General features: G+C 34.8%; 2 protein-coding genes across 5 annotated transcripts; one reads left to right on the top strand and one right to left on the bottom strand.

Annotated features, from left to right (window-relative positions):
* Positions 1-669: 669 nt before the first annotated feature.
* Positions 670-10,791, bottom strand: LOC110734468 (aldose 1-epimerase-like). 4 transcript variants are annotated; one of them, XM_021914627.1, is made up of 11 exons: positions 10,704-10,791; positions 9,819-9,940; positions 7,718-7,815; positions 7,139-7,238; positions 6,746-6,842; positions 6,039-6,114; positions 3,462-4,617; positions 3,288-3,337; positions 2,614-2,740; positions 1,802-1,906; positions 670-1,430 (listed from the first exon to the last, which is right to left on the bottom strand). In XM_021914627.1, exons 7-11 carry the CDS (start codon positions 3,574-3,576, stop codon positions 808-810), a joined length of 1,020 nt encoding a protein of 339 aa, XP_021770319.1. In that variant the 5' UTR covers positions 3,577-4,617; positions 6,039-6,114; positions 6,746-6,842; positions 7,139-7,238; positions 7,718-7,815; positions 9,819-9,940; positions 10,704-10,791; the 3' UTR covers positions 670-807. The 4 variants fall into 4 exon arrangements, with proteins under 4 accessions (XP_021770319.1, XP_021770322.1, XP_021770320.1 ...); XM_021914630.1 differs by lacking the exon at positions 6,746-6,842 and having other exon boundaries at positions 3,462-3,569; XM_021914628.1 differs by lacking the exon at positions 6,746-6,842.
* A 388-nt stretch (positions 10,792-11,179) lies between these two features.
* On the top strand, positions 11,180-15,004 carry LOC110734469 (CST complex subunit STN1-like). Its single transcript, XM_021914631.1, has 2 exons — positions 11,180-11,758; positions 14,661-15,004. The coding sequence occupies exon 1, from the start codon at positions 11,202-11,204 to the stop codon at positions 11,754-11,756; it is 555 nt and encodes a 184-aa protein (XP_021770323.1). The 5' UTR covers positions 11,180-11,201; the 3' UTR covers positions 11,757-11,758; positions 14,661-15,004.
* Positions 15,005-17,665: the final 2,661 nt, after the last annotated feature.

Below are 17,665 nucleotides of genomic sequence, written 5' to 3' on the forward strand. Positions count from 1 at the left end.
TTTTGTGTTTTGCGAAAAACGCCCATACTCTATTCAACCCCCCCCCTCTAGAGTATTATTGTGTTCATTCCATTACTATTGTGATCCTTTCAGAATATATAACATGCAAATTCAAAATGATCCCTTTAACTCGTGATTGTTGATGAAAAGAGCTGGATTGAACAGCTCGGGCATGAATTATAAACCAGTTTGATTCTCTCCTGCTACTGATATAACACATTAAAAGAAATTAATTTTTACTCATCATTTATTTCCCAACAACTTGACTTGGACTATGTTAAACACATTTAAGGAGAAGAATGTAACTGCGGCTTATACACTTCGTACTTTCAGACCAAAATGAGAGATAAAAATACCACAAGGACAGAGTTTCTACCTAAGCTATACTTATCGTCTATTGTGAACTGGTCTAGGATCATTATGTTTTGTGGCAAGATTAACATACCCTAGCTGCTTGGGCAGGGTTCACAACCCTGGCTGCTTGGGGTGGAATTCCTTTTGGGCCTTTGGCTTACACGATGTCAACTTCTGACAAAAAGCTAATGAAAATTACTCGGTGGCTTCATGCCTTCATGCATGGTCATAACTCACAAGTTTCAAACTAAAGTAATTTTTTGCAGATTAATCTAATTAACCAACATCAGTACAATTTACAAACTACGAACTGTATAACACAAGGCAAATTTTGCATACGAAAGGATAATAAAATCACTCATTATTCATTTATTACGGAATCAGTCTGCAAGCCATTACACAGGTGGGACATATTATTTAGGAAATACTAAAACAGAACCTACAAAAGACACTCTATGCAATTGAGAACTCAAACAACATACTGTGCTGATATTTTTTACCAGGTTCAACAACAACAGAAGGGAAATTCGGTTGGTTAATAGCATTCGGGAATCCTTGCGTCTCGAGACAAAGTCCAGCATGTTTGTTGTAAACAGCCCCACCTTTCCCACTGACTCCATTCACATAGTTACCAGTGTAGAATTGCATGCCAGGGGAACTAGTCCAGAGGTCAAGGACCCTTTTGCTCAAAGGTTCCCTGACTTTAGCAGCATGTTTTAATCCTGTCTTTTCATCCCCACAGTCAAGCACATAATTGTGATCATATCCCATGCCAACTTTATCAATATCCTGACCGATCCTCTTCTCCGAAGTAAAATCGAATGGTGTGCCTTTAACTGAGACAATTTCTCCGGTTGGGACTGTGTTCTCGTCAACTGGAGTGTAGTGATTTGCCCGTATTTGAATATGATGGTCAAGCACAGGCCCTGAATTGTGCCCTGCTAGATTCCAATATGTATGTTGAGCAAGATTGACTGGAGTGGCCTTGTTCTCAGCCACAGCTTCCATGTCTAGCCTCATGGTTGTTTTGGAAGTAAGAGTATATGTTGCAGTCACAGAAAGATCACCAGGATAACCTGTTTCATGAAGAACATTTCTTAGGGCTTTGTTTGGAAAACGAATAGATTTAGCATCAGTTTATTTTACAAATAGGTGAATGTTAGAAAATTGTACTATGAAGTTTGACTCTATTGGAGTATAGCGTTAGCAGATTCTTTCAAAATGTTTTTGACATATTAATCAGGCCTACAGAAACACGGTAAGGAATTACAAATAGATTGAAAATTAAAAATATACCAAGTGATATTTTGTATTCTCTTCCAAAAACTTAATTTAGTGTATAAACAAGGTGTAAAATATGATAAATGTTCATTGATGTAAACTCTGAAACACACACTAAAAAAATTCAGTAGTCAGCAGAAGAGGGAAGTGACAATAGAGAGCATACCTTCCTCGCCATCATGACTGTGATACTTAAAAGTAATCGAGGGAGTGTCGTTTTTCTCATAGGCAACTACATCCCATATCTGCTTGTCAAATCCTTTATGGCCACCTAAATGAAAAGATCTAAAATTATAAGGAAACACGTAAGGGGAATGTACAGATAAAAGGAACATAATTCGATGTCCAACCTAATCCACATGGAACTAGAATCCAAGCGAAACAATGGCCCAATTTGGAACTAGTTCACATTGTAAAGATGTAAATAATGTCAATTGTAGTGCTTTGGCCACCAGGTCACTTTTTGGGCCAAGATTAATGTAGGCATAAATGCAATGTGGCACTTGATAATCATATAAAAAGAGAAAAAAAAAAACCTAGGCCTTCAGCGTTCTTGCTGTATTTTCACTTATTTCAAAAGCAATAGATTCAGGCGGAGTAAGTTAAATTCAATACCACATAGTTCAAGTTTAGGGTCAATAAGGGATACCTAAATTCAATTCACTACCACATTTAATTCTAACAGTTCAGAGAGTATATAAAGAACACAGTCACACCCTTTTGAAAGATAACAGGCATAAAGAAGACAGAGTGAAGGCTTGATCCAATAATATTTATCAGATTCTGTCTTCAACAACAAGAAGTCAATATTTACTATATCATAAAGAGGATTCAGAAATTAAATACCAAGACTAGGGAGTCTCACATGACAATTTATAAACAAAGGAAAGCAACAAATAATATCATCTCATATGTCAACAGTCGCAGAGATAAGAGATAACACAAGTTTAAGAATCTCAGAAGCTAAATTTATCTTACCATGGAGACTATTTGGGGGATTGTTCACAGGCAAAGAGTACTCAACTCCATTAAGTGTAAACTTCCCATTCTTAATTCGATTTGCAACACGACCAACAATGCAACCAAAATATGATCCAGCTCCTTGCTGGGTTAAAAATAATTAGACATTAATTAGCGACAGAAACATTGAAGATCATAGATCATTACTTGTTGCAAAGAAACCCGACAGCTCAAATGTAAGAAATTCAATAGGAAGAACAACTGATGTTGCATTCAGCCTCAAAGGCAAATACAAGCATGTTCGTTTCAGGATCCGAATTTGGGCTTGGATTTAAAATTGAGTTTGGTTGACTACAAGAAAAGTCTCACTTACTGACTTACCTAAGTGTATTATCATGACAACATTACAACCTTTAAGATTTTCCAAAATTGATCTACAATACAGTTCTAAAATTATTAAATTTCATACTCATATCTTATAATTATTGACCCCATTTATAAACCTATTAATCCCACAATGTTCATGAATTCAACCAACAAGCTCATGCCATCTAAAATAATTTTCATCAGAAATTCCAAAAAATCTAGATAATTTGCGAAATAAACAGACGTTTTTCATCAATAAAATACAAAAATTCAAACAAAAAATTATTAATACAATGCAAAATCCTGGAAAGAAAGAGATAAATTACCAGGTAAGGGTCGACAGAGTCAAATCCCAATACAACATCCGCAAGTTTACCTTCACGAAAATTAGACAAAACCCATCAATTATCATACATGCAATAATAAAACCCAGAAAAGAAATTAAGGAAAAAACTTAAATTAGATGAAAAGATCAAAAATTTTATTGAAAATAAATGTACCATCTTTGTCAGGGATTGATAAAGAAGTGATTGTGCAGCCATAGTTTGAGATTTTTACATGCATTGAACCATTGTCGAGCTCAAAGATCTCAGCCCGCTTTCCTTGATCTGCCATTAGAAAGAGAGAGGGGAATTTAACTGTAGATGTTTATCTTTTTCTTTGTGAGGATTACTAACTTAATCAATTTTATGAATTCAGCTTTTATATATGCTCCCAGATAAATGGATATGGATTAAAATTTTGATATGGATATAAATATAAATTGTGATGACTGATCTTTTGGAAAACTCTCGACTTTATCTCTATTAACGGTTTAAACTAGCTTGTTAGAGTTTAAAGGTTTAATGTTAGCGTGTTTGACAAATTGTTTTTATTAGCGTTTTGCGTAATAGTGTTTTATAACTAGGCAGTAGTTAATTTTTTTTTGAAAGAAGAAGTAGGCATAATATATTAAAGATCAAGTTTCGCCAAAGCAATTAAACTTTGGGGGCATAGGTGCATTTGGTTAGTTAGTTTATTGTGTAAAATGGCCAATAAGTCAATAAGAATATAATCTATATTATTACCTCCGTTAAATGTTATGTGCAATTTTGGAGGGGGTTGCGGTTACCAAGGCAAAACTTAAGGGGCAAAGATTAGGAAAATTTTTATAAAGTAATTAAAGGAAGAGGAGAGAGAAAGTAGGACCCACCCACTTGCAAATTGGTGGGAAAATATGCTAATTTTAGGAGGGATTTGTTTTACCTCCCAATTTTTCACAAAGAATTCGAATTGAGTGAAATTTTGGGAGGGTTTTTATTTCCCTTCTATTTTATTTTATTTTTTTTTTTAAAAAAAGAACAACATATTTAAACCAAGTATTCATTTTACTTGAAAAAAAAAAAAAAACCCAAGTATTCATCATTTATGAGGCTTATAAATATTAGCCCCCAAATCTGCCACAAGCATTCAATGATGCACACTTAATTACACACCAGAAATTTTTCAAAAGATCAAATGTTCACCCAAAAGTTAGCACTAACTACCCATGATTAGCCCATATTTACCCAAAAAATTCCCTAAACTAAAATTAGTGCTTCACATTTTCAATCTTCATCATCTTCATCACCTAGCAACCTTCATTATCTACATATTCACCTAGGGCAGCTTCATCTCCTAAAAATAAAAAAAATAAAAAAAAAACAGCAGCCAATCCTATATCATCAACCTCAATCTGAGGAAAAAAAAAAAATCAGACACAAGGCATGGCATAATTTATTGAAGCTTTGTTCTATGATGTGATCAAATACTAACAGAGGAAACAATGACAGAAATCTACTATGATCAACAAGAAGAAATGCAAGATGAAGACTTAGAGCAATATGAAACAGAAAATGAAAACATGCAAGAAGAAGAAGAAGAAGAAGAAGAAGAAGAAGAAGAAGAAGAAGAAGAAGAAGAAGAAGAAGAAGAAGAAGAAGAAGAAATGGGTAGCAAGGCACACAAGATGTTCACATTGCACATGAAGAGGATGAAGACAATGACATGCAAGTATTCAATGAAGTTGGGAATCAACAAACACAAAAGAAGTAGCTCACTTTGCAAAAGAAAAGGGAAATTGTTGATGCAATGTTGGTGAAAATGCAAGATTAGTTCAATTCAATATTCACAAATCAACAATCACTAGAATATTCATTGACATTAAAAAACAAATGGCACAGGGGAATTTGATTGATGTCAGGACTAAGAAGTACGGCCGAATAGGTCCAAAGCCAAGGGAATTTTCAGATGTATTCCTACAGTCAGTCCCTCTACATCTAAGGCAGACAGAAAGAAGTTATGCAGTTGCCTTGAAGATTTCTCATGTCACTCTTCATAATTTGAAGAAAAAGGGAAGGCTGAGAACACACACATCATACCACAAGGTAGCTAGAATGAAATGGGTTCTGTCACATATAAACCTACTCACAGCAAATGAGGACCCCACTTTTGTTGACATGAACCATGTCATACACATAGATGAGAAACGGTTCTATCTCAATCCTGATAAAAGGAGATTTTATCTCCTTCCTACAGAGGAAGATCCCTACAAGACACAACAGTTAAGAAGATTCAAGCTTAAGGCAATGTTCATGACAATCATTGGGAAGCCATTGTATGACATAAATGGGGAACTACTCTATGATGGGAAGTATGGCATATTCCCATTCACTGTCAAAGAAAGAGCTAAGAAGTCAAGAAAAAACAGAGCAGCAGGCACATAGGAAACAAAGGCACTCCAGAATGTCAACAAAGAGGTGATTAGGGAGGTGTTATTGACAAAGGTCATACCAACAATTGTGTCTAAAACTCTAAATGGCCTGAAAATTATAACTACTTGACAATAACAATAGATTAAGAAATCAAAACTATTTTTACTTTTTTACAGAGTTAGGAATTCCTAAATTAGAAGGCTTCTTAATTGGACAAAAGTACCTGTAAACATTGAATTGAAGAAGAAAAATATATCTAAACGGACACGAGGATAGTTGCTGTGTAGCTTATGAACAGTAACTGATTATAATCACATCATAAGCAGCAAGGTTTGTGATTCTTACCTGAAACGAGGAACCATACCACTTACTTTTCCAAATACATATCTATGCAATCTTCCAGGAATTCCATAGTTTCCACCTGCAATAGAAGTTGTGTGGCTGCATTACTACAGAGTTCGCAGAAGAAAAATATATCTATACTATTTTCCAAAACAAATTTAATGGATATGAGATGGACACTGGATTAAACAACACACATAATCTTGTTATTTCTTCCAAAGTAAAATGATTAAAAAAATGTTAGGAAATATAATATGAAGAAAATAATACAGAACTGTTACACAACAACTATGAAACAAATTAAGAGATGAATTATTCTGATAACTAACATCTTATTTGGTTTTTAAAGATGCTAAAAAATGGAAATTAAGGAAAGAGAGAGGTTATGGTTTATAGTTTGGTTTAATCGGTTAGACTGGAAATTGCTCCTTAGTTTGGTTAACTAATGATGAACTGCTATAGAAGGAGATTCACAATTTGTTTCACGTTTAAACCAATATTTGTTGTTTTGGAAGAAAAAGAAAAGTAAGAATTTTATATAGACAGATTTTTGTCATCACTTCTTTTCCTAATCTCCTCAACCATATTCCCAAGCTTTTGCTTAACACACGTGGCCTCTATGCCCATTGCTCAAATTTATAAGAACTGTGAGCTATTTTTCTATTTTGTAAATAAAACCAGACACACAGATAGTCAACCAAATAGATTACCACACAAGCAAAAACTTAATCTAGGACCAATAGTTACTGTTACTGCAGAAAGATCTTTAGCAGTTAAGTTTGCTTTATCAAGTGCAGATTGTGTTACCTGCAAATGGGGAAGAAAGAAAATAATAAGAACAAAAAGGTCATTCATACTTCGTATTGCTTGCTTCTAGCATTCTAGTTAAATCAATTACTCCGTAACACCAAGATTACCTAAGCTATCAAAAATAGCAGGACAAGTACTACTCAAATTAAAATTTTAATTATAGGGTAAAAACGATAAGAAAGGAAAAAAAAAAACCCAAATTCCAAAATTCAATTAACCAAAATAAATATGAGTGATGGATTACACATAGATAAACAAAGAACTAAAGGCCTCAGACAAGCATTAGAACTAACTTGATGTTGCTCTTTCACTCTTTCACTGATCGTTAAGAGAGGAAAATGTTGCTTATCACTTCAATCTTCATTCAAGCTTCCCATCTTTCCTTGTTGATCTCTACACATATAAAGCAAGAATAATCGGAAAAAACAGTCAATAAACAGCAAAAAGAACAAGTTAAAGAAAATAAGCAAAAACCCACATCATAAAATCTGGGAGAAAAACTCAAAAATAGGCACTAACGTTCGGACACGAATATATTACCAAAAATATGATAAAATTCACCTTTTCTCTCATTAAGCTGTTCTTCCCGAGAAAATAACTCTCATTACCTTCAATTCTCAATTTATAGCATTAATTTCCTACAAGCTAATAATTAGCAGCTTATGCATACCCCAGCTAAGAAAGCATTCATGAGTTGTCATTTGTAACAGATAAAAACAAAGAGAGCATACAAAGCATAGACTAAGCAATGAGATAAAAAGGATAGCCCAGAGTTACTTATTCAGCCCCTAAAAGTCGATCATATTATAAACATGCACCCACACAATTCAATCAAGATTTCAGTAGTAAATTGTAGAGTATAGTCTGTATACCTGAAGACGCTTGAACAAAATTCTCGCGCAACAACTCCAAGCTTTGCTTTAGTAATCCACACAGATTATTTTGATGGATCAAGCTCCAGGTGAGCGCACTAAAACCAAAGAAGAACAACAGAGAAAAACCAGAAAAAGTCAGTCATATGGAATCAACATTTGATAAGAAAGCTAAACAAAATTGAAAAGAATAAAGGACCTCAAGTTCAACTGATAACTATAGAAACAATGTACAATTATAAAGTATCAAAAGGATTAAATTCAAATTAAAATTTCCATCTAAAGCACAACCCTAAGCTAAAATGGCAAAGTCACATGATATTGTACTGCAAATAAATGAACAATCAAAGCAAATTGAAAAGTAACAAACAAAAAGTAATTCCACTCATCTAAAAATACACTTAAAGCAAATCATGACCTCAGGGATAATAAACAAAGCTGTAGACACAATTACAATAAACTCATTACTTAAAAAGAATAATGATAAACCATAAGTTCAAACCTCAAAATTAAGATTAAACAAAGCCTTAAATTGATTTGTTAAATTGGTCTTTGGAATATTACCGCAAACCTAAAACATTATAAGACTAACATTTGACAAATAGAAATCATAGCTCAGAGTGGTAAAATTAAGGGTTAGTTATCAATGAAAATCACCTTAATTGCAACCTGAAGTCAACAAACAACCTAAGCTAATTGCTCACTCAAGTTTAGCCATTATTAAAAGTTTCATATTGGAGACATAATCTGCAGCTATATTGTAACTCTTTGCTCTTCATGCCATCCAAAAATAAAAATTAAAGAAAACAACCAAACACTTCCACAATAAAGTAGCAGTCTTACTAATCCCAACCTCATAACTCTTCACAATAAATTTATCTAAATAAGACAACTAGCACTGTCAAAAACCGAACCGAACTGGTGAAACCGAACCGTTTCAACCGATCCAAATGAGAACTGAACCGATTAAAAACCGATTTTATGAAACCGAAAACCGACCCGAACCGTATGTTAGTAAAATCGAAACCGAACCGATCCGAGTAAACGTTAAACCGTTTAAGAACTGAATCAAATCTAAACCGAACCGTTTCTAACCCGAAACCGTTTAAACTGGCATAAAAAACCGTTTACACCGAACCGTTAACAAATTGCAACCCGTTTGCACCGAACCGTTTATAAACCGAACTGATTATAAACCAAATCGCTTATAAACCGAACCGTTTATGAACCGAATCGCTTATAATTCGAACCATTTTACAAACCACTTCCTACTAGGAGTATTTTGAACGACTCGATAAAAATCCGATTTTTTAAAATCAAAAACAGACCCGAACCGTAATTTAGTAAACCTAAAATAAAACTGATCCAAATAATGTTAAATCATAGAAGAACCGAACTCGCTAACAAACCGAACCAGTTATAAATCGAACTAAAATAAAACTGAACTAAAAAAGAACCGAACCGTTTCTAACCGGGATAAAAACCATTAACAAACCGCAACCCGTCTGCACCGAACCGTTTACTACCCGGACCATTTACAACCCGAACCGTTTACAACCCGAACCGAATTTAAAACGGGATAAAAACCGTTTACACCGAACCGTTAACAAACCGCAACCCGTTTGCACCGAATCGTTTACTACCCGAACCGAATTTAAACCGTTCAAGAATAAACCGAAACCGAATCGAACCGATAATTATTTAAACCGAACTAAAACCAACCCGTAAGACATTTAAACCGATTTCAAACCGACCCGATTTCAAACCAAACCGAAACCAAACTGTAAAACCGTTTTGACAGTACTAAAGACAACCCATCTTTAGTCAAGCTTCTCAGCTGCAGCCATTTAGCCAACCCAATCAAACATGACCTATTGTAGAAGTAATACTGTGACATCAAAATGGGGCATAAGCATCTCAAAAAAAAAAAAAAAAAAAAAAAATCATCAGAAACCATTGATCCTACTATACCCTAAACCCAAAATATCTAAATTCTCGTTTTAAAAAGAAAAAAAAAATCAGTAGGGAAGGATGGAAAAAGGGGAAGAAGGGAGATGAGAGAGATTGCAATGGGAAAGACAAGAGATGAGAGAGAACTTACAGAATCATGTAGAGAAGAATTTCAGCAACATAAAGCAGTTTGAATGTAAGAGCTACCTTTCTGCAAAGTTGCGAGCTCTTACTTTAGCAACCAACACTATGTTATCACTCTTTGCCTAGTGTCTGGAACAGAACAACTCAACCACAATTAATTCACTTTCAGATAATTAACTAAGATAACATCTACCTTTGCAAATGTAAACCTGAAATTCCATCAAATTCACTGTATGATAATTGACAGCAAAAACTCAATTTAATAGGAAGGTCTCTTTCAGAATAACATTCAAAAGAGTTATACAAATAGTGATACCGCCATAAGTATAAAATTATCATACATGGACAATATTTACAGTAATCAGCTTCTGCTTTAAGATGCATGTAATCATGTAAATTTCCAATTACGGATTCATTTTAAACTAATCTCACCCAAAACCCTCCATTGGCCCTCTCTTAAATGCACCATCTTACCAATTACACTTTTTAAAAGGTATCCGGAAACCCCATGATCACCTGAAGTACCCACATTGGATTCTCATCACTCAAGCATAGATACAACACTTATACACTTCATTCATTCCAGCAAACATCAGGCATAAAAGGGAACAAAAAAGGATTAAATCAGATCACCAATAACACCCAAAACTATAATATAAATAGCAGACACCCCGTGTTAGCATCAATAACAACATATATGCTACCCTGACTCTTTATTTTACTTCAAGTACTTGTAACAAATACTCAACACTCCAATACAAATACAGCACTTAGACACTCCATATTGGACCAAAATCATGCAAATAAGAATCGAAATCGACAAAAAACAACACACATGCAACATTAACTAAAAAATACCTAGTTCAACAAATCAAAAGAGGGAGATTTATACCAATCAAAAGAAAAGCGCTAGCTTCAGGAAGATAATAAAATTTACGGCGACGCAAAACATGACCAAGTACAAAAGCAAGAACCAACATCATAATTTGAAGCAGATTTCCAACTTCTGTTGCTTGCTGCTTTTTTGCCAGACTTCTAAGCGCATCTGCCGGAGATATCAGCTGATCTCCTTTTAGGTGATCAATTTTACACTAATTTTTGTAAAAACCCCCAATTAAACCCTAAAAATGATGATTTTGATCAAAGCTTGGAAAAAAGGGCAAAAAAGTCTTATTATCACTCTTCATTTTCAACAGTAACCGAAATACTGTTCTTAAGCTACAGTAGCCGAGTTCTCATAAAAAAATAAAAGGTTTTAGATTCCCAAACCCAAATCTAATTAGGTTTTTAATTGATCACATCCACCATAGCTTCCCCGCCAAAACCAATCTCTTCCTTGTAAAGTCATCAAAACCCAGAAAAACCTACAAACTTCATTCAAATTTCCAGAATGTCAAATCATTCAAACAAGAAACCAGCAAACTATGAACCCTCAATCAACCCAAATTCGCTAAACAACATCAATGTCAAACTCCTCGCCTTCGACCTCAACTCTTTAACCCAATCCCATTCTCTCTCCTCCTCTTCTTCCCGTGACTCGATTGTCTTCTACCGTAAGGGAATCCCCATTTCTCGGGTCGAAGTATTCGGAGTTGTCGTAACTCGGGACCTCAAGCCCGACAAATTCCTGAGGTTTTCCATTGATGATGGAACTGGGTGTGTCCAATGTATTCTTTGGTTGAATCAGATGACATCTTCTTACTTTTCTCGGCGATGCCCATCAGATGTTCACTCAATTGCCCAAATGGCAAACATTCATTCTAGCCGAGTTCAAATTGGTTTTGATGCCCGGGTTCGTGGCCGAGTTTCGGGTTTTCGGGGTTCGGTTCAGATTACGGTGGATGATGTGGTGGTGGAGAGAGATCCCAATTACCAGATTTTGCATTGGTTGGATTGTGTTAAGTTGGCTCGGAAGCGCTATGATGTTCTGTCTTACAAGAAATGAGGGTAATTGTCTTTTAAGCTAAATTCTACTGTTTTACTTGTTAAATTCTTTGTGTGATTGGTTGTTTATGAATGTAACATAGTGTTCAGAGCATATAGTAAATTGTTGAAATTGTGATGTAGCAATTATAATTAAGATCATTGTCTGTCAAGAGCTAGAATTGGTTGTAGTGTTTATGAAAAGTATTAGGAGCTAGAATTGGTTGATCAAAAGCATAGGCTATATAAGTTATACTATTTGAGTGATATAGCCATACATGGAAGCATTGGAATGTAAGGTTCTGAGTATGTATAGGACATATAAACTCAGTAAATCACTTGCCAAATCTGGTTTAGTCAGGACAGGTTTGATTTAGAAATTTGCTTCATAAATTTAGCATAGAGGTTCTATCACCTTTTCTTAATCGATTAAACCTAGTGAACTCTGAAGTCTGTTGACCTAAAGAGACTATTATTTATCCTTGGTGTAATTCAAGGAGATATCCTAGCAAGTATTTTCTTGAAAGCTTAATGAGAATAAAGGTGTGAACTTGAAGCATACTAGCCAATGCAATGAATATGCGTATGGATGATTTAATGAGACAACTTAAGAGTTAATTCTGTTTGATGCTTAGATGGGTCTTTTAATTGAGGACAACTTTACTTGTACCGTCAAAGATTTCCAAATCAAATACGTAAGTTGGATATCCTTGCTAAATTTTACAAGAATTATATGCACGACTGCATATTTTCCAGATAAAATGCTTGTACTTAGTTTATATTGGAGGACTAAAAGGACTATTACTGAGGAACACAAAACTGGAGGTACTGAAATTGAAGAGTCAAGGAACCTCAAGGCCCCACATAATGAGAGGTTGTAGATCTATATTTGTGGTTTAAGAGTTGATTGGAACATTAAGATCTAATGCTAAGGGCATCTTCATGCTCATGAGCAAAGTCTAAACAAGTTTATATGTAAGTGCAACTGGTAACATGTTTTGGTGGTTTTTATTTATTGCTCAAGGGTATTGTGTAGAGCCTTGAAGATCTTAGAATTTTTCTTATAGGGATTATGGAGACACTTGGAATGTATATGAGGTTTGAGGACATTATGAAAAGAAAAACAAAATGAAGTTTGATTGGAGGCAAAAAACACTTATACCTTAAAGAGGTTACAATTCTTGGTGTCTATGTGAAACGAGCCAATAGTATTAAATTTGATTTTATTTGATGGTGATATATAAGAATTTAAGATGTTGGTCGCTGGAGAGCCTCCTTAATAAGTTTGGGGAAAGACCATAGTTAGACAGTAGGAAAATTTGAGATAGACAGTAGGAAAATTTTGAGATAGACAGTAGGAAAATTTTCAATCTCTGGAGTTTGACGAGGGAATTAGATCTGAGCTCCTAAACCTCTTTAGAAGTTTTAGAAACCCAATCCTTTAAGTTCAAGTTTGTGCCTCAATACATGCTATTTAGGCACATAAAAGAACATTGTAAAAAAGCTTCTTTCTGAGAGCTTAAGAGTTTAAATTACTATCCAAAGGCCATGACCACTGGGGATTACCATCTAGAGGCTTAAGGAGGTGGTGGCATTCTCTTAAAATTGTAGGAGAATTAAAACACATATCCTATAGTCAATGTTATGATAAACTTGTGATAAAGGTGCTTAGGAGGAACTTAAAAAATGGCTTGTTTGAAAAAAGGCTCAGAGGCTGGACGGTGGTGATATGTTAATTCCTTGTTAATGACAATCTAACTGCAAATGGCTATTTCCTATAATATTTACCCACCTACATTGAAAATATAGGCTTCTCTTTTCCCTATGGTTGTCATAGGTTTTGTGATCATTGCCATGTATCCTGCAAGCTTCAACTCTCATGTCGAAAGCACCCTCAATATTAGGTTGAAAAAAATTTAATTACTACTCTTATCCCACATGATATATATCTATATATGCATTATTTTCTCTAGCAGACTAGAGACACTATTTAGTGTGGACTTCATTAAGGTAGGGGCTGGCTAGAATATCAAATCCCTGATGGGCTTGTGAAGTGCTGTGGCGTGTGGGGTCGTCCAGAGACATGTATCTTGTCATTAACCTGTGGGGTGCTTATGCCGAGGAATCAGCATTTTAAGCTGAACATGTAGCAGAATCTATTAAACCTATACAATTAAAATGGCAATAGTGGGCAGTCAAGACAATGTTTAACTCTTGGTATGAACTTGCTGTTGCTTGTGGTCTTGTTTATCAGCCCTACTAACAGTTCACCTGTCACATTTCTCCTTAATTGGAAATAAAATTCATGAGAGGAAGTTATTTATTTTTCCCCCTATAATAAAGTGGTAGGTCTTGAAAAATTTGTAATTGTCTGTTCCTCTGCAGCTTTTACTTAAAACATTACTCCGTATTTTTATGTAGACTTCTTTGTTAATTATTATGTGAAGAGATACGAGGAGAAAGTATGTGAACACTAAATCAGTATTAGCCTTTTAGGTAAAACGTTGATCTTTGAGGAATCTATCAATTCTGTAAAACAGGATTCTACGGCTTAATAAAACATGCACACTTATTTTCTGTAAAGTGGTAGAAAACTGTTGCTAGATCTAGGGTCAAGTGTAAACAGCCTCTATGTAAAGCTGCGATACATCCAAACACCTCACCTCACCCGAGATGGATACTCTTTAGGGGCATTGGATTATGTTGATATTAATATTGATTGTATTACTTTAGTGAGGATTTAAATTTGATCAAACGTTTCATTAAATTTTTTGTTGTTGACTAATTTGCCAGGGTTGTACAAACAACTTTATAAATTTTCACTTGATGCACACTATCCTTACAACTTCTTTAAAGTGCATGCATCTCTTTGTATTTCCAATGAACCTCCTTTCAAATCGTTTAGCATTTAATTTTTGATGAACAGGAAGAATTTTCTACCACATGCAACAGTTGCTGATCATGCTGTATATATAGGATTTTGAACGGAAAAAGAAGCTCTTGAGGGGACAGTTTAGCCCTTATCTTTGAATAGATTTTCCTAATGTCTATCTCAAACTTTCCCCTTGTAGCCTTACCTGTTAACTTTGAATGTAGTGCCACATTATCTTAACAAAGTAAGACTGGTTGTAAGCCATTCCACAAAATGTGGTGTGCCTTAATTTTCTCCTTCCCTTCCCCCTCGCATGACTACTGGCTTGAGCAAAATCACTGGTTACATTTTTAAGCCAATAAGTTGCCTTATATAATATCTGGGTTTGCCTCCTTTTCCATGGGTGCATTTTATTTATTATTCCTTGCTTTTTACACTGCAAAATCCACACTTGGGTGAATCTTGAGCTAGGTACACCCACAGTACTTTTTTGCTAATTTGGCAGCCATTTCTATCTTCAATTAGATTAGGGTGTAGTTTATGAATGTCATATAAATTATAGCTACTTTAGGTGATCTCATGCATGGATTTAAAGATGAAATTAAGTCTGAGTGTTTCGTATGGTAGGCCTTGCCTTACTGGGTAGATGTACTATTACTGCATATTGTACCCCTTGTTGAAGCACAGAGGACAATGTTTTAATTTGTTGGCAGAAAAATTATTTGAACTTGTCTCGTATATCGAATCTTTAATGTGTTCATTATTTCAAATTAAAGCTTGTTGTTATGTATATGTAATTTTATGTGAATGGCCCCTTTTTAGGTAGGGGATGGAGGAAGCCCTTCTTGTCAATGATTTTATGTACAGGCATTCCACATTTGTGTGGGTAGGCTAAACTAATTGAACTATAATGCAAGTTGTTAAATAAGTACCTTATTTTCTAGTTTTAGTCGACCTAATGTAGTCTTTTGCCATATTCCTTGACATGGCTATGATAGTTATAACTCACATCCTGCTACTATTTTTTTTTTTTTCTTTTTTTTATGTTTCTTTTGTTTTTTTTCTAAGCTTTAATGACCAATCAATTTCCCTCTTTCCTTTGTCAACATTTTATTATTCAATCTCTTTTACCCATTCTTTGTTGGAAATAGAGAAAGGTATTTCCGAGTATAGTTAACTCCTTGTAGTCCCCAAGTTTTATTTTTCCGAAGTTGATCCTATAGGAATGAGAGACCACGGTCCTTGAAATTTAATTAAGCATTAGAGTGCAAATAAGATTTAGGAAAGTTAAATTTCAGAGTTCACTCTTAGCTTTATTTTCTTCCTAATGCTACCCACTTTAATACAGGGAAAAAAATAAATCCAAAAAATACCAGAATTTACTTTAAAATGCCTTGGTGCACATGAATCCATTCTTAGAGATTTGTCAATCATTTGTCTAAAAGATAAGGGATGCACCTTGAACCTTGATGAGTGTATTGACTTTACAACTTAGCTGTATGAACTATAGGAACCTTTGATCCAGCAGGTGTAGAGGACCTACTGTTTTGGCTTATGGATCTGATGAGAACCCCACAGGGTCTACAATGTTAATTATGGTGGTTCCTTACGACATATTTGATCCAATTAGTGTCGTTGATTTAATAGTTTTTGGAGGGAAAGATGTCAATTGTCAATGGCAGTTAATTGCTAACCTTTCTTTCTTAGTAAAATTTGATGATTTTACCGGGGGAACATAATTTAAAAGAGCGACCTTTTAAAATGAGAACTTGTTTACGACTACTTTTAACTATTATACGAAGTATGAAATTATGAATTCTACGCTTACTCTTGATGTATAGCAGGTCACGTAAGGGGTATTAGAAGCTAGTTAAAGCATTGGTTTTTTTTTTTTTTTTTTCCCCACACCTCCCATATTCGAATCTTGTATCCCTTTTCCTCATCGTCACACATAGTTAGGCTTCTAACAATCTGGGTTTGTGGCTTAAGAGGGGCCGCCCAGATTGGGCCCATGTGTACCCATAGCATAATAAGTCCAAGAAACTTGATCAAATGATTATGCACTTGCAAAAGTAAGACCATATAAAAATTGTTGATGGACAAATTATGGGTGATAATGTAGTTTTAGGACTCTGGTTTACATGATTAGATGCGAGCAACGAGAGGGTAGTAAACTAGGAATTTTATATCAAAGTGCTCTCTTCCTAATCTAGGCACAAGAATAATGTGATTGGGCCAGTGAGCTAGACTTTAGTCCAATCCATTGGATTCGATGTGATTTAGAACTAGCTAAACATTCGAGTTTGTCGGCACTGATGTAAAATTCAATCTTAATGACGCGCTAAAAAATTTCATTATTTGACTTAATGCTAATCTTCTGCGTTGTGATCCTTTGTTTGGTCTTGTAAGATATCCACTATCTACACTATGGCCTGATATGATGTCATGAAATCTAAGGTCTTTGTTCGGTAATGGAATGTCCTAGGTTGAATATGGGAATTATGATGCAATGATATTGGAGAAAGATTGCGACATTTCATATTCTATTTCAATATGATAAAAGAGGATTTTAGACTTGGTACCTATGTGAAATAACATCATGACAAATTTCCTTGATGAAAAATAATTTTTGGGTCTGCTGATTTAGTACTTCTGACTGTTACATGGTTTAATACAGGTTTTAGAATACTTTAATCAAGGTTTTTTTTTTGTTTTCATTATCCTCTGCCTTGTCCTGCACTTTGCAGGTGTAATAACTAATAAGCATTAGTTTGGCAGGCCATTTTTGTTCCTTTCTGCTTGTTTTTGGTCATTATTATCTGAATTAGGATTTCCCGATTATTTTTTTTCTTCTTCTTTGTATGCGTCAGGTTAAGGCTCGGGTGTGGTCATCATCCTTGTTTATTTTGTCAAGCCATGGCTAAATTTTCAGAGGTAGTATGAAATGAGGAGTGATATGGCTTGCATTGTGCACGCACTCTCGGGTCCATATGACTCAACTTCTGTATTACTCATAAAGGTTATGAGTAACGGGTACGGGTACATAGCTAAGTTTTGCT

This window comes from Chenopodium quinoa, unplaced genomic scaffold (genome assembly GCF_001683475.1).
Source record: "Chenopodium quinoa cultivar QQ74 unplaced genomic scaffold, ASM168347v1, whole genome shotgun sequence".
In the NCBI taxonomy this organism is placed as follows: Eukaryota; Viridiplantae; Streptophyta; class Magnoliopsida; order Caryophyllales; family Amaranthaceae; genus Chenopodium; species Chenopodium quinoa.